Source organism: Cervus canadensis, chromosome 29 (assembly GCF_019320065.1).
Source record: "Cervus canadensis isolate Bull #8, Minnesota chromosome 29, ASM1932006v1, whole genome shotgun sequence".
NCBI classification, from domain to species: Eukaryota; Metazoa; Chordata; class Mammalia; order Artiodactyla; family Cervidae; genus Cervus; species Cervus canadensis.
In genome coordinates this window covers 3,598,915-3,621,822 of record NC_057414.1, presented here as the reverse complement: position 1 = coordinate 3,621,822, position 22,908 = coordinate 3,598,915, and the positions used below count along the sequence as shown (strand labels likewise).

At 36.6% G+C, this 22,908-nt stretch overlaps 1 protein-coding gene across 18 annotated transcripts in view; it reads right to left on the bottom strand.

The window, feature by feature from the left end:
• Nucleotides 1-22,908, bottom strand: part of PICALM (phosphatidylinositol binding clathrin assembly protein) — a 94,192-nt gene that overhangs the window by 48,364 nt on the left and 22,920 nt on the right. For 17 of the 18 annotated variants that reach the window (XM_043452319.1, XM_043452323.1, XM_043452321.1 and 14 more), the window contains exons 2-5: nucleotides 14,824-14,966; nucleotides 11,618-11,693; nucleotides 7,925-8,027; nucleotides 1,356-1,449 (exon numbers count right to left, since the gene is read on the bottom strand). In XM_043452319.1, coding sequence (XP_043308254.1) covers nucleotides 1,356-1,449; nucleotides 7,925-8,027; nucleotides 11,618-11,693; nucleotides 14,824-14,966 — 416 coding nt within the window. The remainder of the gene's footprint in view (nucleotides 1-1,355; nucleotides 1,450-7,924; nucleotides 8,028-11,617; nucleotides 11,694-14,823; nucleotides 14,967-22,908) is intronic. The other variant, XM_043452337.1, reaches the window with a different exon arrangement.

Genomic DNA, 22,908 nt, shown 5'->3' with positions numbered 1-22,908 from the left:
CAGTGGATTTTCCCAGTCCAGGGATTGAAGCCAGGTCTCCTGCATTGCAGGCAGGTTCTTTACTGTCTGAGCCATCTGGGAAGCAATAAATTATTACATACAACAAAGTATAAGAGACACTGAAAAGAACATGCAACTTTATCAAGATGCCCACAATAAATTAAGTGGAAAAGAAATTCATGGTTGGACATTTTCTCTATAAAAATCAAAATAAAGTTCAGCAGTTACACTAATCCCCTGTCTTCTAGACTAGGAGCCAGCAAACTAGGGGTGTGACTCAGTATTTCAAACTGTGCAGGCCATATGATCTGTCACAACTACTTGGCCCCATTATTACACCAAAAAAGCAGCCACAGACTACATGTAACCAATGAGCCTGTTCTAAAAACACTATTGTGGACATTGAAATACAAATTTCATATACTTAAAAAATTCTTTTATTACTAGCAACCATTCAAAAATGTAAAAATATTCCCTTTTATTATTTGCAACCATTTAAAAATGGTTGAGCTTGAGTACCTGTTCTAGTCTATAAAGTACTTACGGGATGCATTTACTCAATGTTTATTGAACACTATCTATGTGCCACACAGTACTGACAACAGGGACACAGCAGGGAAAAGCAGAGCTAGCTGGTCCCTGGCCTCCAGAAGTTAAAGGTTACCAAGTAACAGCACAGCAACAAAGGAAAATCAATTTCAGCATTAAACTGTCACAGTTTCAATCACTAACTTACACTTACAAGGTCTAAAATAAAATATCTTAAGCTAGATGCACCAAAAAAGACGACTTGAAAATGCTAACACCCAACATACTATAAACAAGTAACAAAGCTGGAAACTCGGTTCAAGTAGCAGTCATTAAAACAAAAATCCCAGGGAACACAGAGTCCTTGGGCAATAGCTATACAACACACTGTTACAAGTATATTTGAACTTCCCTTTATTTCTTAATAACTGTCATGCTTTGAGTTCTGCAAAGCAGACAAAAAGTGAAATCTTAAAACAGCTAGTCATAAGGAAAATATTTGTACATTTTTAACATCTAAAAACCATTATCAAAAAAAGCAGATTTTCACATCAATCTCGTCACCTCTCCATCACTTTCTTCAGCTTTTATACCCTATGATATAGTGGGGATCATGGAAGCACCACCAAAGAAATCAGAGTAAATCTTAAGCAATTATTAAAATAGAAAGTAATCTGATTTGGGACCACATTTATAGAAAATCCTTAGCCAAATAGGATAATAGTGTGAAAAAATTAGTCTATGACAACTTGAGATAAAAAAATCTAATTAAAATAATGCAATTTTTAAAATATCAAATTACAAAAGCATTTATGTAATCAACTTACATTAAAATCAAGAAGGGCATCCATTTGATTCTGAATAATTGGTACAGTTTTTAGGAGTTTTTCTGTGTTCATGGTTCTCATAACTCCATCAGCCCTGTTTAAAGAAAAAAACAATTGAGTCTGTTATTAAATCTATGTTTCAAACTCCCATCTGGTTCTTTATTTAAACAGAGGACAAGTTGTTACAAAACATCACATGTTTTTATGTCATTATTGAACCTGAAACCTCAAGGAGAAATCGTATAGAAAAACAAAAACAGGAAATACCATATGTCCAATATCAAGGTGCTCATTTCAAACTAAAAAGATGTAAAACATGAGCATAAAAATAAAAGCTTACAATATATAACCAGGTTTATACTATACTTTTCACATGAGAAAATCATCTGACGCTCACACTGCTCATGCGTCTAAAGGGCATTTCCCTCAAATTACTAAACAGGGCACAGTGGAGTCTGAAGTCTGGGTGAGTACCACTTTATTTAAAGTAGCTTATTTGTGATGCAAATCAAAATTATTTTAGGGATTCCTTGGTGGTCCAATAGCTAAGAATCCTCCTTGTAATGCAGGGAACACTGACTGGTTCCCTGGTCTGGAAGATCCCACATGCCGCTGGGCACTAAGCCCCTCTGCCAAAACTGCTGAGCCTGGACTCTGGAGCCTGCAGGCTGCAGCTACTGAGCCCACGTGCAACAACTACTAAAGCCTCGGGCCCTGGAGCCAGGGCTCCTCACAGGAGAGGTCACCGCAACGAGAAGCCTGTGCCCCACAAGAGCAGCCTCTGCTTCCACAGCTAGAGAAACCTGGGCACAGCAACAAAGGCCCAGCACAGCCATAAATAAATAAAACATGAATTATATACTCAAATACATACAATTAAAAAATATTATTTTTTTACAATATAAAGGACAGTTTTACCAAGTCATTCTAATCGGGACATTAAAATAAGTGATACTTAAGAGAAACGGTTTTTAATAAAATATTCTGTTAAATATTTCCAAAAAGATTTCTTTATGTATTTCTTTAGATACTTCTAAAGAAAGATAAATACCAGCAGTACCAAATAAATTAGAATTTTACAAAACTGACACCAAAAACACTAGATAAGAGGTAACAGAGTTAACACACACAACTAACACCAATATGTTTATTATAGACCAAGCCTCTGTATTAAGGGCTTGGTGTATGTATGTTTTTCAAGTTCTCAGAAAAATCCTGCAGGTGGTCTTGTCCCATTTTATAGACAATGAAATTTCAGGTTCATTGAGGTTATGAGAGTATCTAAGGTCAGAAAGCGAATTGATTTTAGGGTCAGTGTGTAAACCCAAGTGTATAAGACACTAAAGCAGAGCTTTTCATAAACTTCTGGTAGAGGAACAAGGCCCTTTCAAAAACATGTATAGATGTTCCCTAACTTACAAATGATCCATACTTAGAAATAGCTGTTCTACCCTAAGCTATCCCTTAAAACACAACTCCAGATACCAGAAAAACCATTAAGCTATGAAAAGCAAAAACAGTGCTTTGCAGGACAAGAGTTTAAAGAACAAACACTGGCCTGCCTTATGTAGGCAGCTTAATCAGTTTTAGTCCAATAACCCTCCCAAATAAGATGTGTTAACTCACACATACCCATATCCTCCCTGACTGGTACCAGTTTCAGGAGTTCGGGATGAGGACATCACCCCCTCTTTGCAGCCCTTTCTTTATCCCCACACACATCACACTCCTGTTTCATCAGTCACTGTTGGTCCCTTTAGTTCTCCCTCCCTCTCCCTTGCCAAGTAATTTTTTTACTTTCTGGTCACTTCCCCTGTATCACAAAAGTCTTCAACAATGGTTCAGTTTTTCTCAGTTAATTTCAACATCTTACATGCAGAATCAATCCAACATCTTGATCTCAAAGACCCTTAACCACATCCCCTATTCTCACAGTCATATCCTAACCTTACCACCTGCCAAGAAACCACATTATCCCTAGCCCCCACTACCACTCCCTCACCCTCAATGTAAGAAAAAGCCAAGATTCAGACATCTCATCCTGACAGTAACCTTTTAACTTTCTAGCTACCTTGGTCAAGTGTCCCACGACAAAAACTATTTGACTTCATCATAAACTTCAATGTATTAACCCTACCACTACCCACATTGATCCCTTCTAGTTTTTCCTTCTTTCATCTAGCTCATAATTCCAAAGATAAGTATTATAATCATGCCCTTGCAAATACCCTTAACTCTCTTGCACCTCTCATTCCCTTGCAGTCACCTGGCAAATTTACAATTTTGATTCATTATTCAACTCACTCCAGTGTAAACTCCACTTTTACCTTTATGTTGCCTCTCCAGTGAATACCAGTCCAACATTACTTGACTAGACTTCTCAGCAGCATTCAAACTTTTTCCTTCTTCTTGTAATTCTCTACTCTCTCAGCATCCCGGATAGCCATCACTCCTTGTTTTCTTCCTACCGCACCATTACTTTTTCAGTCTCTTTCCTCATCTCCTCACCCTCTACTCATTCTCTAAAATAAATGCTGAGTATCTCAAAATGTTTCTGGGCCCTCCCCTCTCATTCTACACTTATTCCCCAGGATACTGTCATTCCCCTGGCAGAAATCACCAAACTGCCCCTTATACACCCAGACCAGAACTCTCAAAGGTCCTAGTTAGTACTGTCAAACTGCCTAGTTGATATCTTAACTTATAAAAAATAACAGACATCTAAAAACTAGTATTTCCAAAATTAAATTCTTAATTTTTAACCACCACCCTATGTTGCTTCCAAAAACCTTCCCAGTAAAAGGTGCCATCTCCCCAAAGGTTTGGGCCAAAAACAATGGGAACATTTTTTATTCTTCTCTCTCTCACTAGCCTCCACATCATTTCTTCCCAGAGAACTGTAAACTTCTCAATTAAGAAAAATCTGAACAGTTATCACATGCTTACGTCAGCAACTGACTTCGGAAAAACTCAGTTCACAAACCCAAATGCCTTAAATATGATTCAAACCAAATGCATGACAATTCATACTCCATGCAGAACCCAAGTATTTATTATTACTTCTATAATTAAGTGTAATTAAATTCAGATACTTGCTTCCCAAATATAAGAGCAATGAATTAAAGGCTGATCATCCATACTCTTACTCACAGACAATACCTGGATTATTCTTTCTTTTGCTAGTTACATAACAATGTCTTACCACTTCAAATTGTACCAATTTAGAATTCAGGGTAATTCTACATGGCAAGTTAACACTATCAAAAAAATGGAATGCTAAACAAAAAGAAAATGAAGCGACCAATGTTTAACACAACCAACTAAAAAAGATGTATCAACAGGCAATTTATTGGATCCATTTTTCATGGAACCATTTAATCTACTGTTTAGAAACTCATCTAATCATCTTTTCAAAAACTATTAAGCATCTACTATGTTTAGACACCATGGAAAGTCCTGAAAATAAGAATCTGAGTCTATACTGTCTTCATGGATAAGACAATGTCATTAAAAATCTAACAGGAAAAAAGGCTTCCTCAAAAAAATGTTTGAGTGAATTCTTGAAGAATGACTAAGAATTTGCCAGAATAACAAAAAAGGAGCTAGATAAATAAGTGTACTTAAGTGAAAAGTCATTTAACCAAGTGCGTGCATGCTAAGTCGCTTCAGGAGTATCCCTCTCTGTGTGACCCTATGGGTTATGGCACACCGGGCTCCTCTGTTCACGGGGTACACCAGTCAAGAATACTGGGGTGGGCTGCCGTGTCCTTCTCCAGGGGGTGTTCCTGAGCCAGGGATTGAAGCCACATCTCTTATGTCCCTTGCATTGGCAGGTGGGTTCTTTATCACTAGCACCACTTGGGAAACCCATTTAACCATACAGGGTAATGATTCATTTTGATTTTTGAATATTCCATATTTCTATTAAAAAATTATAGTTAATCTCCATCTCACTTTTTAAATATCAAGATATATTCTAAACGAACCTAAGATTTAAATAAAAATACTGAATTCATAAAAATATCCATGAAAACATAGTTAATTGATCACTTTGAGGTAGAAAACCCCACTCCAAGTTTGCTTAAAAGATAGTAGCCATAAAAATAAAGATAACAATTTTTATCACATAGTTTTAAGTTTTAATAAATGCTAAAAAACGGGGGGGGCAGTATTTATAACCTGTGACAATTTATTTTCCCAATAAATCCAAAAGCTTGTTAGTCTGCCATGTGCTAATAAGCATTATATACAATTAATCACTTAATTCTCACAAAAATCCTAATAGATAAATGCTATTAACATCACCATTCTACAGGTGAAAAGATATTTACAGAACTTCGCAGTGGTGCAGGGGACACGGGTTCAATCCCTGATCTGAGAAGATCCCACATGCTACGGAGCAATGAAGCCCGGGTACCACAACTACCAAGCCTGCGTGCTACAGCTAATGCAGCCCACGCACCCCGGGCCCAAGAGCCACAGCCCCTGAGGACACGTGCTGCAACCACTGAAGCCCGCACACCCAGAGCTTGTGCTCCGCAAGAGACGCCACTGCAATGAGAAGCCGCACTGCAACAAAGAGCAGCCCCACTCACCGCAAGCAGAGAATGCTATGCACAGCAACGAAGACCCAGTGCAACCAAAAATAAAAACAAATTTTATAAAAATTCACAGACGAAATAACTTGAAGCTTAAGTCAACGCTCTCCAGCTGTGCCACACCACACTACTATGGTACAAATGGGCCGTACGTGTGCCAACACGTTAACCCCAAACCATTCAGCCTCACGGAGTCCTTTCCATGTAACACACTGTCCTGTAAAACCAGCATCAGTTTGTGCAGCACGATGTGCAAAAAGTGAGCCAATTGATGGATATGTAACAAAAGATATTTTTTCTTAGGAAACAGGCACTGAAATGTTGAGAGTTATAAACTGTAAAAAGGCATGCATGATGTATATATAATCCACTCTCAAATGGATCAAACAAAAAAGTAAACACACACACACAAAGATAATTAAATGTTAAAAACTGATCAATCTGAGTGAAGTGTGTAGGAGTTATCTGTATTGTTTCTGCAGCATTTCAGGAAGTGGATTATTTCAAAATAAAATTACTTTTTAAAAGTTAGCAAGCTGGCTGAAGTATCTTACTAAAATCCCTCATCTAATTGGAGTGAAGCTAGAAATCAAACCTAAATTTATCTGACTAAACTGCCAGTGAGTTTTTAAGACAAGAAATTTTAAAAGTCCAACAGAGAAATGGGCAAAGGATCCTGAAAAGCAATTAACAAAGCAAGAGTGGTATTTTTACAAAGAGAGAATGAGGCTCAATATCACATTTAAAAGTTAGTCAATCAACTAACATAAAGTAAATACCTAATGAGATACATTTTCATGATGATGGAAGAATACATTGAAAGAGATATTTATAATTGTACTTAATAATTTGGTAACAGTTTTATACAGGGCAATTTGGTGTTTTCTATTTAAATGGTACATGTATATATATATCGTTTGACTTGTCCATTCTAAGAATTTATTCTACAGGGAATTTCACTTACAACCGCAACCACAGGGACCTCCACAGTGATTCAGTGGTTAAGACTCCGTGCTTCAACTGTAGGGTGCACGGGTTCAGCCCCTGGTTAGGGAACTAAGATCCCACATGCCAAGTAGTGTGATCAAAAATAAATTAAAAAAAAAGAATGCAAGCATATGTAAAAGAACAGTCAATGCATTTCTTTTATAAGATTTAAAAAAAGGAAATAAAGGTACATCTACAACACAATTCTAAAGCCATTCAAAAGAACAAGCTGGATCTATGTGCACAGATACTGAGACTATCTAAAATACCTATTAGGGGAGGGAAGCAGTCTTCAAATAGTGTGATCCAAATATGGGATTTACTATGTGTCTTCATACACCTATTTTTATTTCTATTTTCACACAGAAAACAGATTAGATATATCAAAATATTAACAGTTTAAGTCAGAATTCTATGTTGCCAGAATTTAAAAAAAATAGTTTTTTATTACTTTTATAAACCTAAAAACATTCAGAACAGACGAATCCATAGAGATATAAAGTAGACTTGTGACTGCCAGGGTCCAGAGGAAAAGGAAATACATGTTTTGGAATTAGACAGCAGTGATGCTGCACAACTTTGTAAATATACTAAAAACCACTTATTGTATACTTTAAAAGGGTGAATTTTATGTTGTGTAAATTGTCTCAATAAAGCTGTTGGAAAATTTAGTAAGAACTTCAAAAATCCTAGTGCAAAAGTATCTGATATACTTCTTAAAAAAAAACATGAAGTTCATCTTTTAAGACTGGCTTGAAATTCTGTAATTCATAATCAATAATGCCTATTGTTGTTGTTCAGTCGCTCAGCTGTGTCTGACTCTTTGCGACCCCATGGACTGTGGCACACCAGGCTTCCCTGTCCTTCACCATCTCCTGGAACTTGCTCAAATAATGCCTGCAGTTAACATTTTAAAATATTCAAATCCATTAGATGTTAAAAAAAAAAACCCAAAAAGAATGAAAGAAAGAAAGCTTAACTCACCCTCGTTTCACTTTTGTGAAATCAAATGCAACTTGTCTGTACGAAACTGCTTTTTCATTTAGATACCTACTATACCTCCTAATAAATGTAGACATGTCATATCCTGTAAGAAAAGAAACATAAAAGGATTTCATAAAATATTAAAAAAAAACCCAATTAGCTTAGAAAACCAACTCATATATCCAATGACCACAATGTCTTGATATTCCACCTTCCTTTTAGTGATATGAATTAAGTGACAGTAACATCTATAATACTTTACATTTTTAAAGTTAGGTATGTCATATGTGGCTCAGAAAAATCTTCCACCTTAGAATTTCACTAAAATAATAATTCTGCTTTATTCTGACAAACATTCCTTTTATTTATCGGGAATTGAAAAACTTGTTTTCTTATACTACTTCATAATCCCATAACTCAAATTTAATATCCTGCAGAACCAAAATCCCACTCCTCAAAATCATTAATCGATTTAATATTTTTCATACTTTTCCATCTTTAGTTGCATATGATTTAGAACAACTTATGGGTGCCAATCTTGTAAGTAGCAGAGAAAATTACTACACTGTACAATGAAATAAGTGGCAATATGCAAATTTAAGGCCTAACAAAAAATAATTCTGTGACAGCTTTCAATGAAACTTTCTAAGTGAATAGCTAAATCATTCTAAGATTTTGCTTCAACACAATCATGAGATTTGAAGACTTCAGCAACATAAAATCTAATCAATATTATTAAAAACAATCTTGTGTTTTAGCTATTGCCTGGCTCAAGGAAGTCTACAAATTTTTGCTCTTTCTCTTGTGGCTCAGTTCGTAAAGAACCTGCCTGCAATGCCAGAGACCTGGGTTCGATCCCTGGGTTGGGAAGATCCCCTGGAGAAGGGAAAGGCTACTCACTCCAGTATTCTGGCCTGGAGAATCCCATGGACTGTATAGTTCACGGGATCGCAAAGAGTCGGACACGACTGAGCAACTTTCACTGTAAAAGCAGATCCATCCTACTTTAGTTCATCTTCACCTAACAAATTTAATTTTAGTTGATGGTCTCTGCTACTTTAAAAAGATATAACACCAAAACAAGCGCACACACACACACAAAGTACAGTGACAGGATTTAACATAATCACTAATTCATTTATTCAGCAAATATTTCTTAGTAGCTACTAACTTGCTACTGGAGAAAAATTAGTGAACAGAAAGAAATCACTCCCCTCAGATATTCTCATATTGTATAAGGTGTTATATACTAACATTTTTCAGCTCTTTAGTTAATACTGTTCCCTCTAACAGTCTATTAGATCCTCACTACGGGGAGAAACATCTGCATCCTTCAAGGCTCGGTCTCTAAAACCTTCCCTGAACCCTCTGTATACCTATATTATTCTTACTTCAAGTACAGCTATTAGATGTACACAGTTATCTCATTCACTGTAAGTTTAATTATAACATATACAACCAGTATATACAGTATATATAGCCAGTATATACTGAATAAAATATACCAGACTCCACCCAACAAAATACATCAGCAATCAAAATTACAAAAAGATCACTGAATTATAACTTTTATCATTTCAGTCTAAACTTTATAGTATCTTTGAATACAAGCTTTAAATAAAAGACCTAAATACTGTACTTTACATAAAAGGAATGAAAGCCTTAAAACCTTGTCACTAGAAGTGCTTCATTTCCATCTCAAGAAAGTAGAAAATCAGTAGTTAATGAGACACAAAAAACCCACTTGGAACATATGCATATATTCTGCTCTAGAGTAGTGGTTTGCATATTGTTTTCCAGACTCTTACAGTTCAAATGAACTAAATAAGGTGGAAAGCAGAAGTAAGAAGATGAGACAGTTTTATGCATGTTCCAGAAAACAGAACAGCTCCAGTATCATCTGCTATATATACAGATAGCGTCTACTGATTTTACTTGAAAAAGGGATTCCATGGCTTCATTTTTTTCCCCGTAACTGTTAAAGGCATGGTATCGCTCATTAAAGTAAAATCAACCTTGTAACAGCTGGTTCTATGTACAGATTATTGATCTTCCAGAATCTCTGAAAGATTGTGTATTCAATTCTAATTAGTACTTTCTATTACCAAAAGTTATCTATTTAACAGTTCATAAACACATACACAGCTACTCACTAAATTTTACTGCTTTTCATCTCCACAGAAGCCACAATTCAGGCCCTCATTAACTCTCTACTAGATGATCAAAACAATGACCAGAGTAGTCTCAAGGTCCTCAAGATGTTACTCACTCAAATACAACAGGCTAGAGTGATTTTTTAAATAAGACACATTCCCTCTCTCCTCCTCCCTCAACTCAAAAAACTTGGATGGTTTCTCACTGCATTATGAAATCCCAACTGTATCAAAATCCTTTGTGCATGATTTTGGCCCCAAACAGCTTCCCAAGGGTTATCCGCCATTACATATTCTCCAACACCTCATCTTACATTCCACTCATATTCATTTGCCCTATAAACAAACACCCATGCTCTTTATCATCCACATACATCTGTGTAACTTTGCTTAAGTCAACTCATGTCCTCATCCAGCTTTCAAAGCACAGCACAAATCTTACCTTTTCTAAAGATATTTCCCAGCTGAAACTTACTATTGAGTACTCCGTTAGTACGGTCTTAGTATGTCCTTTATGAGGCTCTTCCTAGAGTTATTCTATAATGCTAACAGTCTAGCTCTGGCTAAGTGTAACAGATCCCGTTAAGACAGTATGTACAGGGAGGGCTATAGTACTAGATTACAGCAATTTCAAGTTACTGAATTAAAGTAAAATAAATAAAATACCTGGTAAGTATTAATAAGTAATTCATCTGAAAAACATATTATACTTACCTTTGCTACTAAAATGTATGATATTCTCAACATTTCTTAGAATAAAGTATAAAATAATAACAAAAACAACAATGAAAGCAGGTATGTAAGAGTTACATTCTACATTTACAGATATGTAAAGTTACATTCTAACTTCACATTTTTAAAGTTAGATATGTCATATGTGGCTTAGAAAAATTTTCCCCTTAGATTTTCACTAAAATAATAATCCTGTTTTATTCTACCAACATTCCTTTTATTTACTGGGAATTGAAAAACTTCTTTTCTTATACTACTTGATAACCCCAAACTCAAATTTAACATCCTGTGGAACCAAAATGCCACTCCTCAAATCATTAATCAATTTAATATTTTTCATATTTATCAGTCTTTAGTTGTATATGATTTAGAACAACTATAACAATGTAAGTAGTATTTCCTATGTGCCAGGCATCATTCTAGGCACTTTACATGTATAACTAGGTTGCACCTCATGATAATCCTACAAGTGGGTCCTATCATTACTCCTGATTTTAAAGATGCAGAGAGGTAAAGTAATTTGCTCAAGTTTATGCAGTTGGTGTTAGAGACTGGATTCTAATCCAGGCAGTCCACTTCCAGAACCCATGCTCTTAAACTACCACTTTATACTGCTTCTCAAAGAGCTCTGGGTGGCAAGAAGTGAAGTCAATCTTCATATGAAAAGATAGTTTTTTTCTTCTCTATAGCCTTCACTAAAACATGAGGCTCCCCCATAGCATATGTTCTAAAGAACAGAGTTCAACTCTGCAGTAATCCTCAAACGGGGTCACTCTTGATTTTTCTGTAATGAATAAGGCGTCTTTACCTTGCAATCCACTTTTATCCAAAAAATTGCTTAAGTTAAACAACGTGTTTCTTGAAGCCAAATACTGAATGAAACGCTGGGGGGAGAAAAAGACAACAAATAATTATGTCAAATAGTACTGCCATCTAAGAAACTTTGAGAATTAGGGGGGAAAGTGGTGGTTAACACATTAAAAAGTTTCAATTTATCATCTTCAGTCCTCCTAAAAACATAAAACATATTTTTCACTAGCATGCAGGAATTTATTAAAGTCTAATGCCCACAGCTATGGTATTAAAGTTAAAAGGAAACAGGCACTTTTAACTAGAAGTGCTTTACTAAAGCATATTATGGTTACAGCTAATCATACTCAGATGGTGCCTTTATTTTAAAACAGGTATCTAGTGATCCAAATTTTTATTATTTTTTTAAAAAACAGAACATTAGTAATCATATTGGAGTATAACAGAACAGATATCCTCTTATCCACAGTCCAGATTAAAGATCATCACTTTAGATTCCCTTACAGAATCAAATTACATACTACTAAAGACACACGCCTTGAATACCATTCCCTTCTCTTCCTCCCTCTGCAGAGGCAATCACTTTTCTGAAGTAGGTTTTTTATCATTCCCATGAATGTTTTTTAAAATTTTACTACATATATAAGGATCTAAAAACAGTACATAATTTTGTCTTCTATTTTAAATTTACAGAAATTCTATACTGTACTTTTTCTTTTCCAATGTGTTTTTTAATAAGTTCTTCCCAAGAATTATCCATTTAATATATGTACATCTAGTTCACTCATTTTCAACAATGTTTGAGTATTTCAACAAACTATTACATCCATTATATATCCGTTTCTACATGGATATTTAAGTTCTTTCCAATTTTACTATTATTAACGATGTCTCACTGACGTCTTTGTGTCTCCACCTGCAGGCATGCAAGGGTTTCTCATGATATATACTTAGAGTTGAGCTGTTAGCTCAGCATGGGTATAAAAATTCATCATCTCAAAATACTGTCAAACCCCTCTCCAAAATGCTTACCACAGAACACTACCTTAATTTCCTTTTACACACAACCTCTAAAACAGCTAAAGAAACTCTTTTCAATTTTTTAGGACAAATTTTAAAAGGATTACTTTTGTAAATGTATGCAGAGGACTACTATCAATTTTATGTACATGATCACTTCTCTGACTCAATAGTGTTCATCAGAGATCACCACAAACTAACAAACCACGATTCTGAAAAAAAATTTGTAAATCAAAGACTCCTGTTTCATCATTTATCCTAAAACAACTTGTTTCAAAATGCATTAGAATGTCCTAAGACAAAAAAAAATCCTAAGGCAAAATAACGCTCTATGATTTTCATAAGTCTAGATGATTCCCTCTTGCGAGGGGCTGTGCTGTGCACTTTTCAGATGTTCGGCACGCCAGCAGCCTCTGCCTACTGCATGCAGTAGCATCCCCTCCAGCTATGCCAATGTCCTTGAGGGTGAAAGTCACTCACCTGCCTTGCCCTACTTCAGAACAACTGTTCCAGAGAATCTCCATTACCACAGCATAGGGAAACTCTATGCATACTCTGAGACCAGTAATGCCTGCCAATGCAGAAACTTCAGGCTTGTACAAACTAGCACACAAAAAAGAGCGGGGCGCCAAATTTCTATCGGCTGCTGAAGGGAAACAGTTCATCTGAAAACCACTACTGAAATGCTACTTTTCTCTTCCTGTCAGTCAGTTGTAAGGAATGACAGTCAACTTTCTATTTCTTTGCCTTTTAAAAAGGTTTTGCTTCTGGTATTATCACCGTTGGGGCCTCCCAGGTGGCTCAGCGATAAAGAACCCGCCTGCCAATGCAGGAGACCCAGGAGGTGCGGGTTTCATCCCTGGGTCAGAAAGATCTTTGCAGCAGGAAATGGCAACCTACTCCAGGTCTTTCCTGGAAAATTCCATGGACAGAGGAGACTGGCAAGGCTACAAGTCCATGGGGTCACAAAGTTGCACACGACTGAGCACTGGGCAAATTATTACCTTATTCACCTCTGAAAGTCACCACTGAATGTCTGCCTCTTTAACTGGCATTGCAGTTGATTATATTTGTGGCTTTTTCTCCCTAAAGAATAAACTACATAGTTTATTCTTTAAGGCAAAAAATACATACAAGCCTGAAATTCTTCTGAATAGATGATCATGATCTTAGGTAAATACATTCCTAATAAAAGTAGAAACTATTATTCTAGTTAAGATGAAAATGTTTTAGGTTACACTGAAGCTGGTATATCCAAATTTTTCTACTGACTCTGTATACTGCTAAAAATGAATTAGAAAGCAACTGAGTAACATGTCCTAAAAATGGGTTACATGTGTTACCTAAGTAATCATACTTCAGGTAGCACTCCTGAAAATAATTTTTAAAACTTAAAAACTACAAATATAATAAAAAAAAGTCCCTCCTCATCTCAATGGGAACTATCTCCTAGCAATCAGTGGTCTGCGTTTTTCTAAGGCACATACCAAGGTCCTAGATTCATCTAATTCCATTCAAACTTTCTTTAAACACAGTTTAAATTTTCCTTTTGACACAATTTTACAAATAAGCATGCTAGGCTGAGAAAATCAAGAACTCAAAAATTAGCTATTGGGCTATCATGGAAAACAAGATGATTCTCTCCAGACATTAAATTGCAAAGGTTTATGCATCTTATTCGTTACCCCTTTTGGGTAACAAAGACCTTAGACACAACTCTGCTGAAGAAGGTATTCCTCAATCAGTCCCTCTCAGCAAAATGCCATCTTAGTCCTTAATATCACAGCCTTGAACTAGGCAAAGGGCTTCTACAGACAACTATATGAGATCAGAGAGAAATCTGACTGGGCTGTAATGAAAAACCAAATGAATAAAGACAAACATATAACCTATACACAGAGGCCTGCAAAAACCAGAGCTGCTTATGGAACCCATCTCCAAGAATTAATCTCTGCTTCTCGATCCCATTACTGTAAATCCCCTATGCTCTGACCCACTTTCTGCTTTCTGACTTATAAGGCAGGGAAAAAAGTGTAGGGTCTACAATTCTATTTCTGCATAAGCACCTTGCCCTTTTGACCTATATCATTCAGTTGCTATAGGCATTTCTGAGGTGTCAGTGGGAGAAGCAACCTGAACCAGTCAACACCCCCAGGACACTTGTTAACCAAAAATCCTGCTTACCTCATTTCCATACACCATCAAATGATGAGTTGTAATGAGAGATTTGAAGACCACCACCCAACTACTGTTAGTAGTTCTTTCAAATAAACTGTCTGCTAACTGCGGGATGTTCACATTCATCTCATTTGTGCACTGAATTAAGTCTGCAATAAAAAAAAAAAAAAGATTAATTTACTCTGCTTTATTTTTAATGCTAGGTCTGCATACTAACAGAGTAAAGATTTAACAAGAGTGGAACAAAAATGGATAGTTTGGAAAAGTCGTAAAAATCCTCTCAATAGAACAACTGAGACAGAACTTCTATCTGAGAAGTAAACAAGGCATTGATTCAGTTCAGTTTAGTCGCTCAGTCTGACTCTGCGACCCCATGAACTGCAACACACCAGGCCTCCCTTTATATCACCAACTCCCAGAATCCACCCAAAGCCATGTCCATCGAGTCAGTGATGCCATCCAACCATCTCATCCTGTCATCCCCTTCTCCTCCTGCCCTCAATCTTTCCCAGCATCAGGGTCTTTTCCAATAAGTCAGCTCTTTGCATCAGGTTGCCAAAGTATTGGAGTTTCAGCTTCAAAACCAGTCCTTCCAATAAACACCCAGGACTGATCTCCTTTATCACATAATTAATAATATCAGAAAGTAAATCAAACTTCCTTCACCTTGAAGTACATTTTATTTATCTCAAAAGGAACTGCTTCAGGCCCTTGAGTAACTTTCAGTTCTCTTACTTTTCATAAAACTTTAGAATTACAGTACTAATAATATTCATCCCTATACTTTAAAAATTCATACATACAGAAACAGACAGAAGCTGAAGGTCAAACACGTTTATTACACCTTTACTAAAATCCTCCCTAGAATGCTGCGCTTGTACTAATAGAGCAGATTTGTGGTGTGTGAGTGGACAGGATTCTGAGTCTGTTTATTCAAAACAATTCTCATTCTTTTCTCCCTTCACTTCTGAGTTAGCTCAGTTTTCACTTGATAGCAACTAGCTAACATTGACAGACAAAACTGAAAATGGGCTGAAAGTTTCTCAGTGCAATAAATTTCCAAAGAACTGATCCAGGAACTCTACTCAATTATTACTCTGAAAACAGGTAAAACAATGTAAGTTCTAACTTCATATTTTAAAATATAAATAACTGGAAAGCATTACCATAAAATAGTCTAATCTACAATTGTTGTAGCACCAAAACTGAAAGAAAAAGTTAATATACCTCTCAGAATTTCACCTCATATCTGCTGCACAGATATTATTTGCAAATTCAATGAAGAAAATACAAACTATGATCCAATTTAGACATGTAATGAAGATCAAGAAACGAGTTGTTTTAAAAGTATGCATAAAACAAAATGCATAACAACTACCTCAGTTATAAGTACCATTAAGGGGGAAAATATGAGTTATTTGTGACTCATTTAAAGTTTGTCCACTTTTCACCTTTAGTACCTAATGATTAAATATGAACATGAACTCAAGTGATCTAACTTGACTGTGACTGCTAAAAAGAAACAATGCAACTATGACCATTTATCTGCTTATAATCTTTCAAAAATGTTTGTTCTAATAGGGCCAATTTCTGTACAAAGTAACATTTGATAAGCAAATGCATTTTAGATAAGCAGTTACCCTGGCCAACAATGCCTGAACAACAAAGCACAAAACAGTCAAAGAGCATGTCCATGGAACACAGTCTTTCACAATTGAGACTACTTGCAACAAAAATTGAATAGTTCATTCAACTTGGTTTGTAGGGCTCAGCTTCTGATATTTTACTTCTGCTATTTTAAACTTTATCTCTGCCTTCTTGAATAGTACTTTATACCTGCCCTAAGGCACTGAATATATTGTACTTGCCTTATTCCAAAGATAAACTTTGTCTCTCTCAAAATATAATTTACTGGGAGCAAGGCCTAACTGAGTTCTGCTCATTTTGAATCCTTTAAAACGTCAAGCACAGTGATCAAGTTTTGATTTTAATTATATGAAGTTATATTCCTAGCTTCCTGTTTTCCCATGGATTTATTCTTATGTATCCTGTATTTTTCTTTATCCTTCCAGAAATTATCTTTGTAAGTTATTCATTTCTTTAACAGTTATTTCTCACAATGACATCAATAATCATTTTACTCCTCTTTCCAAAACTGAACCTGTCACAAAATTTTTTGTCACAATACTTGCCCAAGGGCACTTCTACATGTCTGTATGTGTTCGCACACCCACATGTGTTTGTGAACACTCCCTAGAGCCCATAAAGAACCAAGTCCCTTAAACTTGTAGATATTCCACCTTCTCCACCCCACCATCACTGACAGAGCAGGAATGAAGATCCTATGTTTCCCTAATTAGAAGTCAACCAGTCTTGGGAGTATTTAGAAGTTGGGGGGAGGGATTATCACACTCTCTGAAGGGCTTTACTGGCATATGACGACAAAGATGAGGGAGGGAGACTGTCATGCAATGCACAACTGACACTCCACAATTAAAAGATGCCCCGCCCTGCTCAGTGGTAAAGAATCCACCTGCAGGAGACACAGGTTCAACCCCAATCCAGGAAAACTCCCACACGTCACAGGGCAACACGGCTGTCTGCACCACACCTACTGGGCCTGTGCTCTAGAGCCCAGAGCCGCAACCACCGAGGCCCGCGCGCCTAGAGCCCACGCTCCACAGCAAGAGAAGCCACCGCAGTGAGAAGCTCATGCACCTCAACCAGAGAGCAGCCCCCACGTCAACAAAGACTGAGCACTGCCAAAAATAAACAAACATTAAAAAAAAAAAGTTGCTCCACCCAAAACCGTCCCCACTAAGAAAATGCTGGACTAACTGGTCTCTTCACTTCTAATGAGATCTCATTTGGGGTCTCACCCACCCAACATGCCCAAATAAAAACTGGCCATGACACTGACTAACCTCAATGATCTCCCAACTGCACACAGGATTGGCATACATTTCATCTTTGTCAACATCCTCCTTGTTGAACCTTAACTTCCAAGACGGGCTTCCCTGGTGGCTCAGATGGTAAAGAATCCGCCTGCAATGTAGGTGACCTGGGTTTAATCCTTGGGTCCTGCAGATCCCCTGGAGAAGGGAACGGCTACCCACTCCAGTATTCCTACCTGGAGAATCCAATGGACAGAGGAGTCTGGAGGGCTACAGTCCTTGGGGTCACAAAGAGTCGGACACGACTGACCGACTCTCTCTCTCTCTCACACACACACACACACACACGGACACGACCGACCGACTCTCTCTCTCACACACACACACACACGGACACGACTGACCGACACACACACACACGCACGGACACGACTGACCGACTCTCTCTCTCTCTCTCTCTCTCACACACACACACACACACACACACACACACACACACACACTGCTGCTTCATACCCAAATCCTTCCACTCTTGCTCATTCCTCAAAATGAATGATGTATTTTCCTTTATGAAATACTCCTCTCCACAGACTAAGGTACCTACCACACCAACACTAAAGCTGGTACACAATTCTACACTTGTCTAGAATCAGAGATTTTAAAAGGAATCTGCAAATACTTTTGTTGGTAATTTTCCATACTCTTAATCAGGGAGGTAAGTAAACCACTGGATTAGTCAGAGACAGCCTGATGCTAATGAAGCCAAAAGTGTAGATTTCCGTTTCAATGAGCATGTTACACATTAGATTACGTATATTCTATCTATGGTATATTCCCTTTGTGATCAGCTCTCCTCCTCACTTTACTTCAGTTACACTAATGTCTCCTTTGCAATGCCTCCCACGAGCCAAGCACTCTTAACCTCAGGTGTTCAGTATTTTGTTCCTTCTGCCTAGAATACTCTTTTCCCAGATATCCACCCTTCTCTTACTCCCTGAGTTTATTCCTATAGACCTTTGCTCAAATGTCACCTATCATATGAACATCTCTAAATATTTATAAAAAGTAACAAACCCTTAAGGTAAATCCCCTACCTCCAAACCCTCACTATACCCTCTTATTCTGTTTAATTTCTCTCCAAAGCACTTATCATCTAATTCATTTTAACCTGTTTAATGTCTTTCTCTCCCAGTTAAAGTATAAATTCCATGTGGGGAGGGCTCTATTATGTTCTCTGCTGGATTTCCTAAGAATAGTGCAATGCATACAACGGTCACTCACACTTTTTGAATAAATAACATTTATTTCAGTATGCACTTGAGCAGCCCTAACATGACCATTCAAAATGTATTTTTTACACAAATTACACCAACAATCTACAAGTCTTTGCACAACCTGCATTTCCCAAAAGGTTAAAAACAGACCTGAGCCCATCACATGCAAAAATTCTCAACTTCAAGTTAAAGGGGATCCAACAAATAATGGTTTATTGTAATGTTATGAAAACTATATTTCATGGTATTTAGAAATGACCACATTAAAATGAAAGGAAAACTCCAGAAACTAAAATGTAACACTTCATATTTAACAGGAAAAATAGGATAAGAGTTCATGCATAAATTCAGAGTAGACCAAATACAAAAAAACCAAAGATATACAAACATTTCTGGGAGAAAATATAACTGCACAGTTACACAAACTCTGCATAACACACTTGCCTGTAGTACTTTAACTCAACCAGTCATTTTCTCCAGGGGTAATTTTTCCTCTGAACAATGTTTCTACTATAGTAGTAACTTGAAAATGCTTCTAAGCTTGAGCCCCAACAACTCAGGAAGGAAAATATTTTCCACACCTCTAATCAACCAAAAGCCAATTGTTTCAAACAAACATCAACATATCATGGCAACCTCGACAGCTACTGCTTTTCTCATTCTCAATTCAGATTTCATTTCTTAAAAAGCACAAACTTGAAAGTAAACTTCCTTTACCATCAAAAGGCTTCCAAAGTAGAAACTCATCTTATATTTTCATTTAGCTGTTTACCTTGAGAATATAAAAACTGTAAAACCTTATTTAATATTACATTAGTAACAAATCCTAAACGCTACACTCAAAAAAAATAACTATATGGCATATAGGCTCTCTGCTTTAAGTACAGGTGAGAATTCATGAGGGTTTCTAGGATTTAAGGGCAGAGGAAAACAGGCCTACTATGGAAATGAAGAGCATTCTTCCACACAGAGACAGCAGAAGGAACCAATCTAAACTTAAAACAAAATGCTCACTTTTATTATTTAATATGCCTCTTCAACAAACAAGGTCTGGGGTAGATAAAATAAATGTTTACTGCATTAACACAGGTAAGGTACTGACCCAAAGTTAAGGTCACAGGAGCTCACTACTAAATACCAGACTTAGTAACAGAATTAAATTTTTTGTAAAAGATAAGGATGCTTGGAAACATACACAAAGCAAATACCCAACTAGCCAATTTAATCCAAGTTCTAAATTTCTAGCTAACTTTAATAAGAAAAGCAGTAAAATGAAAAAAAATATATATTTTTGTATTCATCAGGAAATGTTCAGTGAAGTACAAAAATTAAGAAATAGCCAGTTACCAGATAGCCACAGACCTGTATTGACTTGTCGAAGGGTAGATTTCCACAAGTCAGGCAACCCAGTCAGTGGCATACACCATTAGCAGAATGTAAAAGCCTCAAGTTCTCATCTAAACAGGCACCCACTAGGTTATATCAAAACTACACTGATACCCAAAGTAGATTTTCTAATACAAGAGCTTGCATAAAGCTAGTCTTTACAAAAAAAAAAGCACAATGCATCACAATCATTTAGCCACACATTACTGTCTCTTTCAAAAGGGTCATTTCGAAAGATACTCCTTTTGCAACTGCCTTCAGAAATTATTTTAGTTAACATAAGACTGTTCTCTTCAATCATCTAGAAAACTGGAGACACACTCAATTTGGAAGGCAAATTAAGTGGTTCATCAAATGCTGCTTCGCTGATCAGATCTTCGAAACTCTTCCTGGGTAGGAGTACAAATAAAAACAAATATTCACCAAGAAACAGCAACAAGAGGATAAAGAAAAGCTTCTGAACTTTTGCTATAAAGTATTAGCACAATTTTTTTCACTTAGGAAAAGTTTGAAAAGTATTTAGAAAACATGCAAGTTGAAATCAGACCTCAACCAAAAGATGTCTAGGAAACAGAATGAACCATCTTACATCTTACATCATTCAATTTTTTGTGTAAAGGGTCACAAAATATGGTCCAAATTAAGATGTAGCTGTTACAATTTTCTTTAAAGTTTGTGGGATCCTCTGTGAGAAATGTGTTAGACTTTCACATAATTTCCATTAGAATTAACTCAAAAATACAACCTTTACAGACTGATTTATATGTTAAGAAACAAATCTAATCAACATTTTAACTGGATTTAAAATTAAAACTAGGGAAAGACTCACATAGAATATTCAGTATGAGTAATAAGGATTGAGTTAACTTGAAAGAGGAGAGAAAGAAGCATTCAAAGCACTAAAAAGAAACGACAATGATATCCAAAAGGTTTTGATAAGAGCACTATGAAGCTAAGGTACCTAAGTCACAATGTGAGCGGACACGTTCAATAACGGAGGAATAGCTCATTAAACAGCAGCAGTCTGGTAGTGAAGTACGATGAGGCCGACAAATACACAGAAAAGAAAAAAAGCTGAGTGGGGAAAATGCTCCCAGTATATTTTTATTATACCAAAACTGCGTTAAAGAATAACGCAGAGTAACATTAAGAGCTCAGATATACTATATATTCTAATGTATAGCATATTTGCCCGAATATGGGGTGTGGCAGAAAGAATTGAACACTTTCAAAATTACTCAGCAACTAAGTTACACATAGAACAGCTAGTTAAAACCAGTATGTAAAGGAACTATATCACTATTATTTCCGTAATTTCACAAATTTCAGTTAGGACCTCCAAGTCACACAGCAAACATGTACTATAACTAATTTCAGACCGTTTAGAGCATACCATGATCACTGGAAGAAAAGAGAGCATTGCTCTGTTCCTTTATTTCCTCGCGGACGAGGAAGAGGTGGTAGAAGCACGAGAGCTGCGAGTGTGACAGCTGGAATCTGGTAGCCACTGTCGCAGAGGGCGACCAGCACTTTTGACTGTAAGTTCAGTCTTACACCATTGTGTAAGACTCCAGAACCAACAAAGAAAGTAAGGCAAACTTCCATCTTACTAAAAAAAAAAGTTACAGCTGCAGGGAAAAATCAACCTGTTGGCACAACTAGGTATGCTATTTCTGTCACTGTGTTTTCTGCAAAAATGAATGGATTAAGGATTCACACTGGTGAAAACTAGGATTCACACTGGTGAATAAAGATAACTTGATAGCTTGATAATTATATATCAGTACATCACCGACTCAACGGACATGAGTTTGGGTAACCTCCCGGAGTTGGTGATGGACAGGGAGGCCTGGCGTGCTGTGGTTCATGGGGTCGCAAAGAGTCGGACACGACTGAGTGACTGAACAGAACTGACAGTTATATTAAGAGCATGATGGTATAGTTATATTTAATCTGGTTATTGACTAGTAAGTTCTTCTTTCAACTGTGTTTTTTTAAATCACACAAGAGGTTTTGCACCCCTTAAAAACTAGTCAACAGAAAAGCTGCTATAAATCCTCACAGATTCTCGCATCACCTAGCTCTCAATTTTAAACAAGGTTTTTGAAGAAGATATATTAACCTGAAAACACCTTCAAGAGTGCTAATTTCAGGTGCTTATGGAGACCACCAAAAGAAATCAACTTTTTTAGAAAGAGGAATAAAAAACGTTAACAAGATTTAGGAAGTGTTGAGCGTCTTCAGAACACTTAAAAATAGAAAGGATTGGTCTCCTGTATATCTGTAGCAAAGGAAAGAAGTAGAACAAAGGTATATCTAAGAGAAGAAAGAATTTAAATTGCAGATGGAGCTAGGTAAACAAAGCCAACCCTAAGGTACTCTACATTAATATTTTGCTGAAATTTATCTCTTGTATCACAGATTACACAAGCCAAGTTTGCTGAACTGTCCGTAAAATTTAAAATAAATTGTTTTCGTTAATGGAATCATCAAGCAGTCGCCTTAAAATTTTAATCACACACAAAGCCTCTTCTTCA